The 18,768-nt window shown below is 33.7% G+C and overlaps 1 protein-coding gene and 2 long non-coding RNA genes across 3 annotated transcripts; 1 reads left to right on the forward strand and 2 right to left on the reverse strand.

Annotated features, from left to right (window-relative positions):
• Positions 1–9,385: 9,385 nt before the first annotated feature.
• Positions 9,386–13,484, reverse strand: LOC143898849 (Golgi resident protein GCP60). The gene is made up of 4 exons (XM_077408635.1): positions 12,331–13,484; positions 10,515–11,614; positions 10,349–10,408; positions 9,386–10,244 (listed from the first exon to the last, which is right to left on the reverse strand). Exons 1-4 carry the CDS (start codon positions 12,530–12,532, stop codon positions 10,137–10,139), a joined length of 1,470 nt encoding a protein of 489 aa, XP_077264761.1. The 5' UTR covers positions 12,533–13,484; the 3' UTR covers positions 9,386–10,136.
• A 507-nt stretch (positions 13,485–13,991) lies between these two features.
• LOC143898852 (uncharacterized) lies at positions 13,992–14,623 on the reverse strand. The gene is made up of 2 exons (XR_013257311.1): positions 14,469–14,623; positions 13,992–14,401 (listed from the first exon to the last, which is right to left on the reverse strand). It is a non-coding gene; the product is annotated as an uncharacterized LOC143898852 (long non-coding RNA).
• Positions 14,624–14,708: 85 nt separating this feature from the next.
• Positions 14,709–17,371, forward strand: LOC143898853 (uncharacterized). The gene is made up of 3 exons (XR_013257312.1): positions 14,709–14,872; positions 16,157–16,401; positions 17,011–17,371. It is a non-coding gene; the product is annotated as an uncharacterized LOC143898853 (long non-coding RNA).
• Positions 17,372–18,768: the final 1,397 nt, after the last annotated feature.

An 18,768-nucleotide genomic window follows, 5' to 3' on the forward strand; every position in this document is an offset into this window, starting at 1 on the left:
TTTTATTTTTCGTTCCACAAATACCGCGATCGCACAATTTTATCCGGATAGAGTCGCGAATGCCCGGAATTTGATTCGTATTCCCGAAGGGCACACGGTATCCGGGAGGCACCGTTTGCGACATAACTCCCCTTGCGCCACACAGCAATAATCGGTATAGTAAATCACTATAGCTTATACCTTGTGTGGGAGATTTCTCTTCGTAGATTGTACTCATTGTCAGTTACACCTCCGAGTGCGACCTTATATGCCTTTCCATCATTCCAAGATGAGATAAATCCATTCGGAGGGGGGAACAGCACTTTTATTACTTTTATAAAGTGATAAAAAGGATTTTGTCATAATATCTTATGCAAATTATAGAATGTTTAAAACTTACTTTAAACGATATATAATTCGCGTCAGATCTCTATTCTAAATAAATTAAATAGGGTAACTCCGATATTTACGCCACGCGGGGATTTATGTCACATCAGAAGTTAAAAAAATAGAAGCAAAAAAAGGAAGGTATTTGCTCGCGATCATTCTGTTATTATGTGCCTTTATGCCATGTTAGTGTTGTGTTGTCATTTCAGTTCTTTACTACATATTAATATTAACGAAATCGTCATGAGTTGAATTGATTTCTCAATGTAGTAAATAGCGCGATCATATTATGACCTACGTAAAATGATTACTGTGGGGGTTATTTCATGATACATAAGTGTAGAGGGATATAGTAATAGGTGGAATATACCAAAAATACAAGTGCATAGCTCCTGTATTCTTTATTTAGCTTGATATTTTGTATATCCCACATCTGTTCGCGATATACGGCATTTTTAGCGTGCGGGATTTATGCTATATATAGTAGACACTCTGCAAAAATTGAAATCTCTTATGTGTTCTTTTTTCTTCTTTTTTTGAATCGTATAACAATAACCTTTAATGCATCTATCGTTCGACTATTTTCTTAATTCTTAAAATTTTATAGTTTTTTAATTTGTTTATCATTCTTATACCTCAATAAACTTTTTACACACATTTTATAATTTATTATATTTTATTGCCTTATTTATAAACATTATTTGTAATTTTTTATAAAGTGTATATTCCATCTATGAATATCCCATTCTTATGGGATATATGACAAAAATACAAGTGTTTCTAAAAGTTCTTTTTTTGTTAAATACAAAGAATAAATATTTCATATTTCTAATTTTTTTATAATGTTAGACAATATAAAGTTTTTATTGGTATAATTCATTTGCCTTAAATATAGTAAATAGTACTTGATAAATTAAGATTTTCTTAGGTGCGGTGTATATATCGGAGTTACCCTATGCAGAGAGATAGGGAGCTTCTCCCGATTTCAATAATTTTGAAATATATCGCTTTGCAGAAAAAATGTCGTATTTGTTGGCACAAAAAGGATATACATATATACTTAAAAATAAATATTATAAAGAAAGTCAATAATTTAGTTGATTACATAGCATAGTGATATATATTTTTAAAATAATGACTGTCTATAAACTTTCATAATAATTGAAGCACTTCTGAAAACTATTAAATATTTTTATCTAATATTGATGACTATAACTGTGTCTAACTTCTTTCATAGAAATGGCCAATCATGCTGAGATCTTCTGATATATTACTGAGTCATACAACTCTTGGCTAAATTTTTGGCATTTTATTATGTTTATTTGTACAAGTTTATATATATATATATATATTCTTTTATACTACCTGCTAATAAACATGACTGATTTTTTTCTACGGAGTATAGTTTCTAATTCATTTTATTTTGTCTACTTATTATAAAATTACAGTTATTTAGTTTCAACAACTTCCCGATTATCTGTCACTCGATCTATTGTGTATATTCTAATTTCTCAATTGCTTCTTGCATTATATGGTATATATAAAATTACAAATAAAATGCTATTCTGAATCTTGGTACAAACAATCGTTTTAAGTGATATAAATCGTTTAAAGTGAGCCTTAAAAGGTATTTATAAGAAATTCTAGATACTAATATTATGGTAAAGTTATTGCGATTTATGATTTGACAAAAAGAATCTAAAAGAAAAAATAATTATTTCTTTTAGCTCTTTTTATACTTGATACAATTAGATCTCAAAAATGCTCGATTTGTAGAAATGTCAAGTTAAATTTGTAAAAAAAAGACATTTTCTTAAATTAATTTATCAAATATTAACTCTTAATTTATTTATTTATTAAATACACTATAATGTAAAAAATTCCATTTAAAATCAACTATATAGTTAAAATTATTTTTAAAAATTCGTAAATTAAGATTAACAAGATTTTTATAATTATACTAAATTTACATTATAATCACTATCAGAAAGATGGAAAATTAAGGCTTTAAGAACAACTTATCCATTATATGGCTTACAATTTTAATATTAAAATTTATATATTCGCTAATCTAAAAAACTTTTATATTACAAGTTTGAGCAAAAATCCAAAAATTTTAAATTTATATATACTCTATATTGATTTCGTCATTTTTTTAATTTATTAGTTTTGATGTTTTTGTTTTCAATTATTTGAAAAATCCTTTGAATAAGCAATTAAAAAATGTAAAAACTACCTGTGATTTAATTTATACTTATTTTCGGAATATAGATAACAAATGCAATATATTTAATCACAAAATCCGTTTTAGGGTTAAAAGTTTTGATGACATGAACACAGTTATTAAAATCAGAGTTATAAATATCTGAATAATATGTATGTATTGTTTCTCTTAGGATTATATAATTATATTATATACATTCTTACAACTAGCTTTTAATTTAAACTTATCCTATTTTAAATTTAAATTCAATTCGCTCTTATATTATATCTCTACCATAATATCAGTTTTTCTGTCTTCCGGATGAATTAAGAGAGTTCCATCTCTCTCTCTCTCTCTCTCTCTCTCTCTCTCTCTCTCTCTCTCTCTCTCTCTCTCTCTCTCTCTCTCTCTCTCTCTCTCTCTCTCTCCCTCTCCCTCTCCCTCTCCCTCTCCCCCTCTCCCTCTCCCTCTCTCTCTCTCCCCCCTCTCCTTTCCTTCCTCCCTCTCTCCCTCTCCCCCTTCCGCCTCTTCTTCTCCCCCTCTAACCCCTCTCTTCCTCTCCCAATTTTGCTCATCTTTTTTTTCCTTATCCCCTCATTCCCTTCTTTCTCTCTCCCTTCTGTCTTCGTTCTCTCAACTTTAAAATTTAATTTTTTTATTGAACTACATTATTAGATATAACTACATTTAACGTTAAATGCACTTACAAAAACAAATATAGAGCGTAGTATATATCAAAACAAATAGAAACCAGATTGCTGGACAGAGCGCGCCAAACGAAACTACGATCGCGCTTCGGAAGTGAGTCCATGTACTTACAATTAATTTTTCGAGACAATGTGCCTCGCTATTTTAGCCAAGCCAATTTGAAAGTTAACGCGCAATTTTTACAATTAGGCGTATACGCTATTACAAAACGTCGAGAGTCAATTACGTATGCAAGCCGTCGAGGTGTTATCGTAAGCAAATGTTTCCTTAGGTTATCATTTATCGAACATTTAATGGATCCTTAGGTTTAAGTTTATATATTGCCTACATTTCGCGAATATTACAAGATTTGCTAGTATTTTGTACATTTTGATTGAATACGGCCGATTTATTCGCATTAAATATATTCCGTAAAAGATTCCGATGTTCTATTACATACCTACTCTTTTAAATCGTCATCTTTTATTAATTAATTATAACAATTTATTAGAAATACTTATAAAAATTATAAAGAAATTTATATTATAAATGAAATTAGTTAATAATATTATTATCTCTCTTAATATTATTGTCTCTGAGAGAATTATATTTGCTCGTTTATATTTGCCTTCGCAAATAAATTGAAATGCTGGCAATTAAGGTAGTCCTTTCGTGAGAACAAGTATTAGATAAGTACCTAAATTTGATATATGTTAAATATACAGTAATAAGGGACATGTGTACAAAAAATCAAGTGAGGTTACCGACGCTTTACAAGAAATAAGTCATTCTAAATGTGCGTTGTGTCGTACATACCTTAAAAATATAAGGGCTTGCCGAATGTTTTGCTCTGATATATGAGGTTAAATAAGTAGTGGATCCAATCGCATATTGCTTTACTCGTACTGTCATGCCTGACCTAACCTAAATTGAGTCCAACCGCACTACTATTGTGATATTTTTTTAATTAGTAAATAATTAAATACGATTAAATCGTGCGTGTAAAATCATGTTGTATTATTATAATTATTGGAATGCTATGTGTAATGTTTGTTTTCAATTACCTCATGACGGACTGTTACTTGACTAGCTGGGTTCGCGAAAGGACCACCTTAATATAAGAATGTATCGGATGCATAGCGATGATATTCGCATTTTCGGTTTTCTCATATGTCATAATTGTCACGTTTAAATATAAACGATGATTCGAAGATTCCACTTGTTACCAATTGTACGTACCACTTTGTTACGAATTGTATTTAAATTCGCGTACACGCCATGCCACGAACAGCTCTACGGAAAATATATAGAGGAAACGATAAAGATTTACGAAAATTCGTTCTAGGAATTGAAATTTATTCTTTTTTTTTTTAATTTGATAAACAAGAATTAAAAAAGGATGAAATCCAAATTATTTTTTTTACAAAATCCTTATTTAGCAATATTGCACGTAGAAGCTACAATACAATAATACGAAGAAAAAAAGAATTTTTTTGTTATTTAAAAGTCCGAGCAGCTCAAGATAAGAAGCTTGATGTCGTAGAACGAATTTTATTGGCGATTTCTTTCGAGTATGTCTATCTTTCTCATGTGCGCGCGGTTTTTCGATCATCATATACGGAACTGTTTTATGCATAGATCCGTCGAGCGATACTTATAAGTTGCGCATTTTCCTACGGAGGATAAAGCGAAGTAAATCTGAACTAATTAAGTAATCTGTTAAGCGATAGCTTAAATAATTAACACTGCACGCAGTTATTATTGTCAAATGCGAGCGTACGAGCAATGACCAGAAAGACGCGCCGAGATTTTGATAAACTTCATTTTCAATCACAAAAAATCGGCGCGTAGCGGTGCACGCGCTCAACATACATATATATACACGCACACGTTTTACCAACATATGCCTTCATCGTGTTTATACGTATAATACTTTGGATTCGTAATCTTAAGGCTGAAAAGAAGAGCAGCATTGCGCAGGAATTAACGCGAGTCCAAAGTTTAAAGACTTTGACTAAACTTGGATTAACTTAATCGGCGATTAATCCAACCGATGGAATTGACTCCGGAAAAATTTCCATTATAAATATTCTCTGCAAATCGTTTATTTCTCATCTTTTTTCCCTACGTATGAACAAAAAATTGTCAATTTTATGTTACTGCAGGCATTACTGAATACGATAATTTTACCGATTAAATTAATCAGAGTCTCAAAGTCGCCCTTAAGTCGCTGCTTCGAAGCTGTTTCGTAGATACACGGAATGTCCTTACGCGCATTTTTTTATTTACATGGATTCTTCGATCGATTTGAAAGAAACTTAGGACACTGTATATAGACATTGTCCGTGTTGAAAACTCGAACGGTGCGTCACGAATAGTGTGTGATAACTTATTCTTGGTCAAAGATTTTTCATACAAAAATATACATAAATATGTACATATATATATGTATATATATATATATATATATATATATATATATATATATATATATTACCCCTAATTGTAAAATTCGTAATTTATTGCATATCCCCGCAGGGTTCGCAATCTACTACCAATAACTACCCTTCTCCTCTCACTTTAACCCTTTGGACCAACGGCTTAACGTCTCTTTCCGAAAGACGGAGCCCAGTTTTCTCCGCACAAGAGCCTATCTTGCACGGAGGAACGCAGCTATCGGAAAAACATTCCATGCTTCATGGCTCTAGTGGACTCGAACCTGGTTCCTCAGATTACGAGTCTGGTGCTCTACCACTAGACCACACTGCCGCCCATATTAACCCTAATATATATATATATATATATATATTATAATATTATAATATATTATAATATTATATATTATAATATATATATATATATATTAGGGTGTATATATACCATATATATTAGGGTGTCATTTTGGAGCAACTTTTTTTTTCATTTCACGAATAGCATATATACTTGCAGGAAGGTAAAATAAGATACCTATTAAAATTTTAGCCCTTAATATTAATATTAACAGGTCGCTCATCGCGATTTTTTATTTTTTATTTTTTATTTTTCATAAATATATAACCATTTAGACGATATTAAGATTTATACTTTGAACTTTAAATCTTAATATCGTCTAAATGGTTATATTTATGAAAAAAAAGAGACCTTTTTTGTAGATTGTTAAATTTTCTACAAAAATGTGTAGATTATTTCATAACTTTTGATAGTCGATATGATACAAAATTCATAAGAAGCAAAAACAAGTTTTATAAAATTTTTCAAACTTTAACTTTGAATATCTTTTGAACGGTTGAATTTATGAAAAAATGATAAGAAATCTTTTTTGTAGAGCGGTAAATTTACTACAGAAAATCTATGTGGCGCAATGCTATATTACTGTTTGTTAGATAGTTATAAAATTTTTTCTATCTTATTAAATGAAAAATAAAAAATCGCGATGAGCGACCTGTTAATATTAATATTAAGGGCTAAAATTTTAACAGGTATCTTATTTTACCTTCCTGCAAGTATATATGCTATTCGTGAGGGTATCATTTTGGAGCAACTTTTGTTTTTTTTATTTTTATTATATATATATATATATATATATATATATATATATATATATATATGTATATATATAATTGTATACATAAATATGTATATAATTATATATAAGATATTTTTTCTTTTTTTCGGATAATTTCGAATAATTTTTATAGAAAAAGTAATAAAAAAAAAAAGAATAATTGAAAAATAATTCGAAAAATAACTTTTGCATTGTGTTTTTTAAAGATATGTAAAGGCCAATATTTTTATAGTCAGATCTTATATTTCAGATCGTCTTAATAAGTTTATCTTCAGATGTTGTACGACTCGTTTTATTGGCTACGGTGCAGCTAAAGATGAACCATAGACATAATAGACTGAACATTGCCATTGGAGAGCTCCCGGCAAGAGATCTGAAGAACAGAAGATATGCTTGCGGCTTGCGGAGACGCTTTTATTTCTAATTGTCACAATTATGAGGTGAACTAAGACGATCTTATAATATAATAATAAAAATCTGACTATGAATATTGGCTAAAATGGCGAAATATTAAAATATAATGTTCTATATACATATAATATCACACTTCACATACGATTATTACATTTATATGTCGTCAATGAATAAACAATACCGTCTATATGTAACAATTAGTAAAGTTTTCAGGAGAGGCAAAAAACTGTGCCCAAAGTGAATTAAATATACAACAACTATTATGTAATGAACATCCTTGAATGAATATTGAACATTGAACTCATCTGTAAATAATATGTATAATCATTTACGATCTTACCTGTAGAATGATAATACGGAACAATCAAAGCCAAAAAGTGCATTTGAAAAAAATGTTATATACATCATATATGCGGTATTGTTTATTCATAGACGATATAATTATATATATATATATATATATATATATATATATATAGGAAAACTGTTCTCATTTCCTCAAAAACTTCACTTTTTATAAAAATGCAATGCAAAAATTACCCTTTTAATTATTTTTAATTCTTTCCTGTATAATATATAAACAGAGAAAATATGCCCATATAATGTCTATCATACCTATATTCTCGTTTTATATATCGTCTATATATGTTTTGTTTTCATTATACAAGAAAAAGAAATCATATATAGACTATTATATATATAATTTATATATATTTATATGAGAAATTTTTTACCGGATCGTTTCAGCCCGAAATGCTAATTATAGAAGCACGCCGACGATCAAATGTGATATATAAAAACGATTTTAAAAAAGTAGAAAGTATCAAGACTTTTGATTAAAATTTACACTCGGTGCTCTAAACACATGTCTAAAAAGGATAGATCGGTACGTATGTACCTACCTGTAAATTTTCTAGAAATGTTCTAAAGTGGTTTCTACAATCACGTTTTATACGTCCGATCGTCGGGGCTGAAACAATAAGTGGAGAGCTCATAACACGCCAGATGGCCACTGCTGCCACGAGAATCTCAGTGACGAGTCTGACGAGGAAATATAGCGAATTAATTTTCGGCGTAGCGAGTATTGCGAATATCCAAAGATCGTAATTTTTATTATCGCGTTTAGATTGAACGGCGGACGAGCCTTTCCATTCGATCTTCAGGCGGCGATGGCAGACGCTAATAAAAGCGGGAGCTTTGCATCGTTTAAAATTTTCAGCGAGAATTGAGGAAGGCGAACGCATCGTCGTTAGAGGTAGAACTTCGCGATTCGTTGACTGCCATATCACAGTTACGCAGTAGTGATTGCGATGAAGTACATGCGAGCAAGCTGCATGATGTTTTGTCGAATGCGCTACACTGCGACGACACTTTCGATCCTATATAGGATCGAATCTACATTCAGATGAGCAAGATCCATCCGCGTATTCGAGCAAAACACGCTCTAGAAGAACAGGAGAGACGTCGAATAGCTTTCTTACTGAAAATGTTCGTACAACGAAGCCGTATTTTTTTAGGCGAAGTACTTGGTACTTGACGCTTAGGGAGTAGAGAAAGTATATGCTTGTTGAGTAGGCTGTTTACATGAGTATGTAATGTATGTATACATACGTATATAGCTATCGCGCTACGACCCAAATATAACGAGCCAATGGGGCAACACCGTCGTTTAATCGGCGTTTAAATCACTCGCGGACAATCCACGTGTACTTTTAAGGCGCGCATAACGGAATCGATTTCGCTCTGTCTTCGAACAAATTAACGATACAAAACATATGCCGTCTCAAAAAAGTGCTCTTCTAATTAAATGTCATTATAGGTCGAAGCAGAGAGAAACACGTGATAAAGTGGAAATGCGATATATAAGAGCGGAATCACGCACGCATACCCGTTAGTGTAAGTCGTCTGTAGTTGGATGTGTTACAGGATATACATATACTACATATTCTCATCATCATTATTATTAATTATTATTATTATTATTATTATTATTGTCACTACCATTACCATTAACAATATCATGCGGATAATATAAATCGCACGATATTGTATGTATAAAAACAATATGGCTACGTAGTATAATAAACGTTACTAGAAAACGGAAGAAAAGGGGGTGAGCTTTGTCGCTATAATGCGAATAAAACAAGAAATGCGCATTCTGCTGCTGTATTTAAAGAAAAATAAGATAATTTTAATAAAAGCTATGACAGTGAACTAAGCTAGGTGATAAAGTTTGTATAACATCGAGTCGCAAAAAACATTCCACAAGCCAGTATTCACATAGATAATACAGATATACAACGTGCGTGTACACGCAGTGTTCCGTTACTCACTGCCAGTACTAAAAATATATAGTGTATGTGACGTAAACTATAGATTTTTAGTACTGGCGGTGAATATCGGAACGCAGCCAATCCTTCATTTTAAAACAGAGACTATCATGTATATATAAAGATTAGCGCGCCGATACAAACATTTGAAAATTTCGTCAAAAATCGCGAAGAGATGACACCACCTGCGTCGAGGAATGGTGTACGCAAAAATCGCCGCAGGTACGCAATATTATGCACGTAGAAGAGTCGATTGCCAATTTACATATGACACATACGCCTCATAGAAATTCTCGTCTCTCGAGGATAGTCTAGAATCCGTTTTCTCCTCGCGCACACACTTTTGCCACTTTACAGAACATATCGTGTGTGTGTTCTTACTTAATTATATAATAAATATATTTTTTCTTTGTATGTGAACAGTTTTGTTGCTTTCGCGCGAACTAAACAAATAGGACAGATGGGATTCTTTATTCAGTTGGACTAGCGTTATCAGTAGACAATTATGCCAAGGCTAATGCTCAACAACATATACTCGTTATACATCTCGTCTCGATATGCAACGTAAAGACTAATTATTATTCTTCGTGAAACCCTGCCGCGTATAGTACACTCGGTAGTAAAGCGTTTTACTTCGCCAAAGCGAATATGAATTGTCGAACTTCAGAAGATATACTCCCTGCAAGCAGAACAGTAACGATGATAAATAATTAATTATCTTCGGCGAAACACGTATGTATACACGTGCGATTAAATAATAAACCAATTTTCTTATGCTTTTACCTCGCCTGGATATTGATGACTTCCAGCGTAAATCTCCTCTTGCGAGTCTCTCCTATATATCTTTAAATAGTACACAAAATAATATATTAGTACAAACCTTTGTAACTTAAATTGGAATTATGCAATTTTATCTGCAAACGAATACAAATGGTATTTGAGTGCTTACGGGTACTATAACGCTTATAGGTGGGGTAGTTGTTCTACGTTCAGGTCGGGCATTACCATTCACCGACCCGCTCTCTAGATCTTCCCGCGGTTCGTACTCCTCCTCGTCCTCGTCTTCCTCCGACTCGCTTATGTATACGGACACCTGATTCGTCTCTGGTTTCGACCATTCGAAATAAACCCCGAAACCAATATCGTAACCGTCTGTTGCAAACTCCCAGAACAGACACGTACCGTCTTCGTGCGTCGGTACTCGCACCGTGACGGTTTCCCCATGGCCGACCTTGATGACCGCGTCGCCCGTTTCCCTTTTGATAGTCTGCTTAAATTCCTCCACGCCCTTTCTCGTCCACATCTCTGCGGGAGTTATGGGCGGCCAGTCCTCCACCTCATCTGAATCTTCATCATTCACATTTTCGTTTGTGACATCCTTGTTGTTGACGTCATCGTCGTTATCGTCATTTTTGCACATCACATTTTCCGATTGGACGCTCTTTTTCTTCGTCTTCTCTTTTTCCTCTTCTTCCTCCTCATTTTGGTCCTCAATAACTAACTGGTTCTGGTGAAGTTGCTGCATGTACTGATGATAATGCTGTTCCTGTAATTGCCTAATCAAAACGCCCTGCTGCTCTGGATTGCCAGGATACTGTTGCTCAGCGTATAGTTTGAACTGATAATACGTTTGTTGATTCAAAGCATCTTGAATCTGCCTCCTTTGAGTTTCCTCCTTCAATCTCTCTTCCTCTTGCTTCTTCCTCTTCTCTTCTAGCTCCTTAAGTTTCTTGTCCTCTTGCAGCTTTTTGGCCTCCTCTTCTCTCTTAAGCCGTTGCTTCTCTTCAAAGTCTCTTTTTTGCGCTTCAACTACAGTTCTGAATAAAGGACAAAGTTTGTCCAGCAATACTATAAATCCTTCCATCGCCTGCTCCTTCGATATATCTCCCAGATTTTGCCATGCCAAGCGCCTGTCTCTTCCGATCATGTCCAGGACACCTAATGGTGGTGCATTTTCAGCTGTACATTTTCCATGCGTCACTTGTTGCGTGAACGCCACCAGTTTCAGTTTATCCTCGTAAGAGAGATGGACAGCTTTGCCTTCTTTCTCTAAATAAAATAAATTTTTTGGTAATAGTTTTGTCAAAAATTCTGATACTTATTTACTTGATACATCTCAAATTTACAATATCGAATATTTACATATTCTTTTAACACTTATTACATCTTAAACATATATTTAAGTACATTTGTCAACATTCATATTTATGTTACATCAAAATCTTATAATTTCATTTTTCATGATAAAACAAGATAATTGTTGTCGACAATTGATGATCATTGCACACATATATTACAAACTTATATATTGAATACAAAAGAACTCTAATCTTATTTTATATAAAAACTTTTACAAGTGTATTTTATAAGTCTGAAAGTGCTCACAAAAATAATTTATATAGATATATACATTATCTATACTTGACAATTCTTATTACAAAATATACCATTTAAAATTAGCAACTATTTGACAAAGAAAATAGAAACTGTTGTACGTATCTTTCAGTTGTATTATTATCTTTAATACATTAGAATAAATTCTTTATCAGAATTCATTCATTTTTCTTTGCTATAAAAATCAGCACGGCAATAGAAAAGTATGAAAATATATATATAAAATAAATTTTTGCATAGAGGAACATGAAAGATTTTTAACGCAGTAGTTTAATGTTTAATTGAATGTCTGATTTAAATAAATGTGGTCGCGTTGTATCGCGACGAGGTGGCACAGGTACCACGCGAGTAGGTAACTGTTAAGCGCTCACCTTTATAGAAATTGATCGCGAGCTTGTAAAGCTCTCGCGTCTCGAAGCCCCAGAGCCGCGGCTCGCAACTCCTCGTCGTAACGTCCACGTCATTGCCGTCGGTCCTGGCCGCCGTCGTCTCGTCGCCTTCCGTCGCGGAAATGCTCAGCTCGTCGATCCGCTCGCCGAGTGTGGACACATCCTCTTCGGCAGCGGCCGCCATTTGCGTTCGTGTTTGACACGTCGATCGAAGATTGATATAAATCGCGCGTACCTAACCTCGTCGCTTTCGCTCTCGTCCTCGTCCAACGTCGGAACACGGTCGCCGAGCAGCAGCCCAGCAGCCTGCCCAGTAGTGCCCAGCATTATCTCGTGAGCGACATGACGAAGATCTGTAGACGCGCGCGCGCGCCTACACGTTCGCGCACGCGATAAAGACGCAATAAAATGCGCAACGAAATCACCAATGATCACGAAATCACGACACGACACCGGACGCTGCTGCGGGCTGCGGGTGGCTGTGTCTGGACTGTCTGGCTTATTGTTAGTTTACACCGACCGTTTAGTACGCGTACCAAGTACTATAATCGGACTAAATCCATTGGTACGATCGATGCACATAAACGTAAACGACGGCGTATCAGAATAAGTAGTATGATACTCGAGATTCTCGAGAACACAGTGTTCTGGCTGATCTGCTGGACACGGAGCAAAAACTGCCGAGAAAGACGGCGCAACCAACGCGAACGTGGACTCGACGCGGCCGGTGGCGTACTGTCACGGTATATAGTATATACTTGTGGTACTGTATGTTATGTATGTATGTGTACATACATACATAACATACGCCCGTGTTGCGGTGTTTCACGACGGGTCGAGGTCGTGGCGAGTAGATACGTGCACCTTGGTGTTCTTGTAGTACGCCTGACCGGCCTGACCCTCGGCCGCTTGGCCCCGGCCCCCCGCAGATGCATATTTATGTCTTTACATGTATGTACCCATACACATACGTCTAGCGACCCCCGGCGATTCGCGTGGTTTTTCTCTCTTGGTAACGCGCACGGTTCGATACGAGACGGAATAAATAGAAAAGTTATGGAAGAACAGAAACTCTCGCTGGGGTATTAAGGAGTATTCAACTGCGATACGTTAGTTAGATAATCCGTTTGAAATGTTTGAGTTTATCGTTTTCTTGTTCACCGTCGATCCGCGATGTCGATGACATCAATAAGATCGTTCTATAAATAAAAATTGATCGATCTCGATACCATTGACATCGCGGATCGCCGGTGAACAAGGAAACGATAAATTCAAACGACGATTTTAAGAAAATAACTTGCATCTTTGCATCAGAGTCGTCACTCTTGCGCTTTCGGCACATATATCTTTTCTCTTCAAGACTGTCGTCTGTCAGCAAACTGCCTGCAGTATGACAACAGGTTGACAGCAAATTTGCTCAGATATCACAACGGAACATATCTGTATCCGAATTAAACTCTTGTTTTGCCGGCGGAGCCTGTTGATGCAATTTGACAGCAGATTATCGGCAGAAACCGAGCATCAGAATCTATCTCATTTCGTAAACATCTAAATAAATAAAATACTTTATTCTATATATAATAGAATACTATTATTTTTAAACTGTAAGAATAAAGGCCAACAATCGAGCACAGACGTGGATGTCAAATTAAAGTTCGTTTATTAACATAAGTATGTGTAGAATGGGACGTTTCGACCGCACAGGGTCTTCTTCAGCCGATACAAATTAAAAAATTACATAAAGTCGCGCAATATAATCAGTAAACCCGTAAACAGTAAAAAGAAACAAATTCGATGGAAATAACAAAGTCATCCGGAGTCACATCTTACATGAGAGCATTCTAATGGTAAAATATAAAATTGTATATATGTATATAGATTTCTGTAGAGTCAATTGTACAATGTAAAATTGTATATATGTAAGTTTGCAAGTCAGTAGTCCGAGGTAAATCCATGATTATTCTTCGTTGATTGGCGAGAACGAACCAAGTCAGTTGTTAAAAGGCGTTTAATCTTAAGTCCGACAACGGTGTGGTCAAGTTTAAACTACGTTCTGAAATTTGATGTCTCGATAATGGGAAGACGCATATGTGGTTTAAAAATTCTCCATATGGACTTACAAATTGCAGAATTATGTCGTGGCCCGATGTTTCGCGCTCTCACGGTCGATGTTTTCTCCTTTCTGTATCAAATACTAATGACAAGCACGCTCCATAGGTTAACAACAAGATTAGTCTTTGAAATAATAAATAGTTAGATGTCGGTGAGTTCGCTGAGAATACTGTAATATGACTCATCCAGATTCTTAAGAAAGGCATTAATTTGAACAAGGACACAGAGTATCTGGATGAGTCATATTACAGTATTCTCAGCGAACTCACCGACATCTAACTATTTATTATTTCAAAGACTAATCTTGTTGTTAACCTATGGAGCGTGCTTGCCATTAGTATTTGATACAGAAAGGAGAAAACATCGACCGTGAGAGCGCGAAACATCGGGTCACGACATAATTCTGCAATTTGTAAGTCCATATGGAGAATTTTTAAACCACATAAGCGTCTTCCCATTATCGAGACATCAAATTTCAGAACGTAGTTTAAACTTGACCACACCGTTGTCGGACTTAAGATTAAACGCCTTTTAACAACTGACTTGGTTCGTTCTCGCCAATCAACGAAGAATAATCATGGATTTACCTCGGACTACTGACTTGCGAACTTACATATATACAATTTTACATTGCACAATTGACTACAGAAATCTATATACATATATATTATACAATTTTATATTTTACCATTAGAATGCTCTCATGTAAGATGTGACTCCGGATGACTTTGTTATTTCCATCGAATTTGTTTCTTTTTACTGTTTACGGGTTTACTGATTATATTGCGCGACTTTATGTAATTTTTTAATTTGTATCGGCTGAAGAAGACCCTGTGCGGTCGAAACGTCCCATTCTACACATACTTATGTTAATAAACGAGCTTTAATTTGATATCCACGTCTGTGCTCGATTGTTGGCCTTTATTCTTACAGTTTATTTTGACACACAAGCGTTTACTTTATTTTAACTCTTATTTAAATTGTTACGAAACGACAGATTTTGCTCGGTTTCTATAGTCGATCTTTCATATTCTGTTAAAAGATTCTGTTATATTTATTCTGTTGACATTCTGTCGCGACAAACGTTGCTGTACACACTTTCAAATTTCGGTTTTCGACAGATTTGGCTAAGTATTCGGGTTGTTCTCCTTGTCATTTAATTCGTAAAGAAACGTGAGAATGAGTAAAACAAAAACATTTCTAGTTTTTTTTTATCTCCAACGCTTGATCATCTCATTTCGAATGCAGGATATGTAACGTGATCATAATGGCCACCAAGAACAGATATACATAGCGCTACTTTCTTCGACCAGGTAGTATCACAATCTTCATTGAATATTTTATAGGTATCATCTTGAAAGTTATAGTAAGTGTAGTAAAGTCGGAACTCGCTTGCGGCCAGCAGTAGTTAAGGCTAAGACAAGATATAGGTTTAATTAATAATATTGTATTATATTTTTGAAATATATAAAACGTAAAAAGAATAAGAGACATAATAAAATTGCAAATGTGCAATAAGATAACAATAACAAGAAACGAATAACAATTTAATTATAAATTATGTATAAATTATTAAAATTATCTCCCTTGTTCCCTCCCCCCCTCTCTCTCTTCTCACACACACACACACACACACACACACACATTTCAGTATTTTATGATTATTTATATCAATATTTTTAAAATAATTTTCTAGGAGGACAATAGGCCAGTCATATTAGACATCGAACCTTCTTCCCAAGTTGCAACCACCATGAATCGTTTTAATTTGGAGTGCTATAAATGAGATTTATTTTGCTTCGCAAAATTAATGAGGGATAAAAAGTTATTAACAATATTATTTAAAAAACGCGACTTTTTTTGTTTATATTGTAATATTGTTAAAACTATTTAATCCTCGTTAATTTTTTCTCAAATATCTCTAAAACTAAGCAAAATAAGGTAACAAACTATACTTTTTTTGTAGAGCGTAAAATTATCTGCAATAATGATCCGAACAACATTTATCGTCAAGTCAGTCGTTTAGCTTGCACGCGCCATCAAACTCCGAAACTCCGATCCCAAAAACCCTCGATTTCGTTGTGCTTTTTATGTTGCGCCAGTGATTTTTTTTCTTCATTTAAAATGAAATTCAAAATTCAAAAAAAAATCACACATCTAACAATGAGAACTATAAAGAATACTTTTTATGGTATAACCATAGTATAAGTAAGAACAGTAGGTTCACTCCGTGTCGGAGCCTTTGTTCTTCGTGGCAAACGTCCGATATTGATTGTGCGAGCGTGTTTTATTTGAAAACTGCTTAAGAAATATATTAATTAAATATTTGAAGCAAAAATCTTACAACACATGTGCACATAAGTAAAAAATACATGCGCATTTTATTTGAATAATAGAAACCGCTTGTGATAATTATATAAGAAATGAAAAAGAAAAAAAAAGAAATATATTAAATAAATATTCGAAGCAAAAAGTCACGACACATTTTATTCATGTACTTATATTTTATTCATTTTATTTATGTATTTATGTATTAATTTTTTTATGTAGGGAAGACCGGGGCGAAGTCATCACTATTTCTTCGGTGCCGATTTTTAACAACAAAACAAATAATTTTAGTAAAATGTGGTATTCCGTTATAAAGAGTGAATCCTTGGCTACAAAATTTATACGGACATTTTTTATCTACGTCGCTTTATTCAACTGGTATGGAGTGAAAACGACAAAGGTGCAAAAATTGAAATGTCAAAATTGCCGGGGCGGAGTCGTAACTCCATTCTCAGACGGAATTTTAAATGAAAATTCATAATTCCGATCATGAAAAATGATAGGATACTTTTTATTAATTATTTTTTAATAGAAAAATGGAAACTAATTAAAAACACGATGGCGGAAAATAATTACAAGAAAAGCGCCTACACTTATGTGCCCTACGCTCGCACATTTTTTTCGTCAGCTCTATTCTGTCATCTCTGAGCCAGAGATGGGCGGCAGTAAATACTATTGTCTCCAAATTACACATTCAATTACATACCATTTTTACCATTTGTAATTGAAATCCATTTAATTATCCATTGCTTTCAGCATTTGTAATTAAGTTCCATTTAATTACTCATTATTTTGAGCATTTGTAATTGATGCTAACAGTAATTGGTGCTCAAAGTAATTAAATTACACTCATGTAATGTAATTACATTCATATAACTTAATTATATTTATGTAATTTAATTACATTTATGTAATTTAATTACTTATTTATAATTAAATTAACTATTCTCGAAGATCAGCTCGTTCCAACAATTTTAAGAGTAATTTCAGACATTTCGCGGTGAAGTGATCGATTTTCACCTGTGTGAAGTTAGCATTTAAAATTTTGAAATTCTAAAAGTTGTTCCGGGTTGTTCTAGACTTGTTCTAAATTGTTCCAGAAAATCAAATTTTTTAAATAAAAATGTTTGTGGAAAATTATTATATTAACGATTTTCTGACCTGGCACCCCAGTTTTCGAAAATCGAACTTTTCAAGGTTGTTCCAGGTTGTTCTAGTTGTTCTAAACATTGTTCCAAAATATTAGTTTGATTGGTCAAAAACTTTAAGAGATATTGAAAATAAAAAAATTTTGGAAATAACAGTTTTTGGCCATTTATTTGTAAACAAAATGACTTACAAAACTGTTGATTTAAAACATATTTATAACCGCGTAGAATAACTGAGAACAAAATTTTTAACACCAGAACAAGAATAACCTAATAAAGGGCACTTTATTCTTTATCGAAAAAATTTATTTTTTGAATTTCTTGGTTAAAAATTTTGTTCTAAGCTTCCCGTGGTAAAACTCTCGTGTTTTTCACTAAAACAACTAAAAAAATTTTTTAAGACCAGAACAAAAATCTAAATGGTACTTTACTTTTCATCAAAAATATTATTTTTTTTATTTTTTTAATTAAAAATCTTGTTCCAAGTTTTCCGCGTTAAAACTATCGTGTTCTCCACTGGACCACTGGAACAACTCAAGGACGGTACATGGACGACGGCGCAAAGGAAGGTCTTCTCACGGGCGCCATTTTGGGTCCACGAAGTATGTGTGAGTGTGTGTCGTACGAGAGCGGCAGTCTGTATTGGTCTGTCAGGTTTGTATTCTATACAATATGAAATCGAACACTATTATCGAGCATTATTAATTACATTTACAGTCACGGTGACACTACGAGAAAAGCGACTGTGTAAAATAAGAGGTAGTGTAAAATTTGTGGAAGGAAGAAAATATTTAGTTCGAAATGGAAATTTATTAATAATGCCAGCTTGTTG

Source organism: Temnothorax americanus, unplaced genomic scaffold (assembly GCF_048541705.1).
Source record: "Temnothorax americanus isolate GAGA-0224 unplaced genomic scaffold, ASM4854170v1 Scaffold24, whole genome shotgun sequence".
Classification (NCBI taxonomy): domain Eukaryota; kingdom Metazoa; phylum Arthropoda; class Insecta; order Hymenoptera; family Formicidae; genus Temnothorax; species Temnothorax americanus.